The following is a 2,634-nucleotide window of genomic DNA, read 5'->3' on the forward strand; positions in this document are numbered from 1 at the left end:
ATGGAAAACACTCTGACATGCTGTGAAGTTTGTGTGTGATCATGCCTGGGGCTGTGAGGCTGTACTTAAATCACACCAGTGAGTCGGTGATACGAGCCAACCCCGTCTTTGTCGTCAGCTCTGAGGTATTAGACCTTCACGCTCAGCTCTGCTCTTACTCCCTTGGAGCTGTCAGGCCTGTCGATGGACCCAGGAGCCAGGCAGTGATTTTATTTATTTTTCTTCTCTGTCCGTTAAGGCTGATACTGTCTAACAATGAGTCAGTCAGACAACAGTATCAAGCCAAACGTTATTGATGATGACATGATCCAGAAGGCCGTGGAAGAGCAGTGCCCAGGGGCCATACGAAAGCTTGCCAGGAGGGGAAGTATTGACTTTGAGGATGTGACCGAGCTACAGCTTAGTTTCAGAAGTGAGTATCAGAATATATACTTCCTTTTCTTCTTCTTTTATTAGGGTGTGATGGAGTTAAGCAAGAAGCGGCTAACTAGCAATTAAACAATCATGGTTAGCTTGGATTTGTTCTGTGGAAAGTAACATCTGGACTTTTAGTCCTGCCTGTGTGAGGCGGTTTCGTTAGAGAGAGCCGGATGCTTTTGCTGATGGGTGACTTTGAAGCTGCTGTGATTGTCCCTGCAGTTCTTATTGAACATTTATATTCTGGTGACACCTACAGGCCACAGGCCTGTTGGGCCCTTCTGTGCGTGGCCACATCAAACCCTGGGCAGTCTGGGCTGTGGCTGGCGGTTATGGGAGAGCTGTTTGGTAGGTGAGGGTGAGTCCAGCTCGGTGCCTTCCTCCGGTCATCCATAGCGTTATGGCAGCTTGCCTCTTACTGTGAAACCGGTCATGAACTTGCATTTGCAGCATGAAAAGGAAGAACGTTTGATGCAGTATTTGACTATTTTGGGGGTACGTAATTGCATGGGCAAAAATCAGCTTTTGATTCGTCATTGTGTGCTCCGGGAAAATACTGCCTGTAGCAGCTGAGTTCCTTAGAGCAGACTCTGTGACCTGGTCCTGCATGTGTTTGTCTGCAAGTCGAGAACACAGACCTGTGTGAACATTTCGTGTGTGCAGTCCCTTGCTTTACTCTGCACTCACTGGACGACAGCAGCAGAGCTGCTAACGAAACCCTCTGGGAAGCCGCCACAGGGTTTGGGGAGAGAACTGGGCGGGAGAAGGTTCTGTATTTTCTGTCACCTTGGTCCTAACGTTTTGCTGTAGTGCCAATGGCCTGCCCTTGTGATTCTATTTTTGTAAAGAGCTAAATGCAGGGATATTGATTAGCTCTAAACTGCAGCCTTCACAGAAAGAGACCCCAGCTTGCTCTCCCGTGAGGAGAATCCCTGGAGCAGCAGAGTGCTTTAGGAAAGCTGTAGCTGGCCACCGCTAGCCTGCAAACACATGGAAAAGCTTCATCCCAAACCTCCCTCTTGGAGCAGGGAAGGAAAATGAAGGTCAAGGCCTCCTAGCAGTGGACTCATAAAGCCACTCCTGACTGCAGGGCTATACTCAACATCTCTTCAACGACTCGTTGGCATCGCTGATGCGCACTGTGCGCTGGTGCAGGACACCGAGGTTAACTGGGCTGTTTCAGTGAATCTCGTCCAACCAGTGGACCTCTCAGCTCTCTAGGGCACTCATCACACGCTACCGTAATCTGCTGAAACTCATTTTGGAGGGAAGAGTGGACATGTTTTCCTTGAGCAAGACGGTGTGTCTGCTAAACCGAAAGCTGTCTCACATGAAAAGCTGTTTTCTTTTTTCCCCATGACTTTAGATATCCTGCAGATTGATAATCTGTGGCAGTTTGAGAATCTGACTAAGCTGCAGCTGGACAACAACATCCTTGAGAAGATAGAAGGTCTGGAGAGTCTGGTTCACCTCCTATGGCTCGGTAAGAGACGGGTACTAAGGTCAGATGCCTTCAAAAGCACAAAGCAAAGTCAGGATGTCGCATTCCTTCTCAAACAGGACTGATAGGAGCTTTCCCAGGGAAGGCTGTCAGCTGTCGGATGTCTCCTCATTTGACTGTCAAATGTCAAAATGCCTGAAAATCAGCACTGCGGAACCTGCTTTTAATACATTTGGTGTGGCAGGAAGCGGATGCTGAGATTTCCAGGTCGATTCCAGGGTTTGTGCTTGTATTTGGAGGTGACTTTCAAAAACATTTATGGAACCACCTCTGTGATTTAGAAGCCTGTATTCTGGTTTCAAAGCTAATGCAGCATTTCAGAGCCTAGAACCCACTGACTTTACCTCGATGTGCTTAAGGGCTTGTCATCATTGTCCCAAGAAATGCCCATCCTTGTAGTCTGATGTGACTGCTTTCAACAGCACCGCTCAGTGGAGTGGTGGGCAGAGTGCTGCTGCAGAGCCGTAGCTTAGAGCGTTCTCTGGCAACTGCAGCCACCGGCAGTGGAAATACATCCCCAGGCGTCTTGGGAAATAGCGTGTCAGGCTTCAGTTCATCGGCACATCTTGAAGTGTCGAATGGGTTCTTCCGCCCGGTTGTCTGCGCTGCTCTGCTGCACAGATGACGAATGCGCTTGTGAGTCAGCGGCTGATCACCGTGGGGTGAGCAGGGCGTTTTGAAGCACACTTGTGGGTTTAGTTTGCCCAAAGGCTGCA

General features: G+C 49.2%; 1 protein-coding gene across 1 annotated transcript in view; it reads left to right on the plus strand.

Annotated features, from left to right (window-relative positions):
• The first annotated feature begins 236 nt into the window (after nucleotides 1–236).
• LRRC48 (leucine rich repeat containing 48) overlaps nucleotides 237–2,634 on the plus strand; it is a 15,603-nt gene continuing 13,205 nt past the window's right edge. The window contains exons 1-2 of the mRNA XM_010133928.1: nucleotides 237–412; nucleotides 1,784–1,900. Coding sequence (XP_010132230.1) covers nucleotides 256–412; nucleotides 1,784–1,900 — 274 coding nt within the window. The 5' untranslated portion in view covers nucleotides 237–255. The remainder of the gene's footprint in view (nucleotides 413–1,783; nucleotides 1,901–2,634) is intronic.

The sequence above is a fragment of the Buceros rhinoceros genome, unplaced genomic scaffold (genome assembly GCF_000710305.1).
Source record: "Buceros rhinoceros silvestris isolate BGI_N320 unplaced genomic scaffold, ASM71030v1 scaffold20760, whole genome shotgun sequence".
In the NCBI taxonomy this organism is placed as follows: Eukaryota; Metazoa; Chordata; class Aves; order Bucerotiformes; family Bucerotidae; genus Buceros; species Buceros rhinoceros.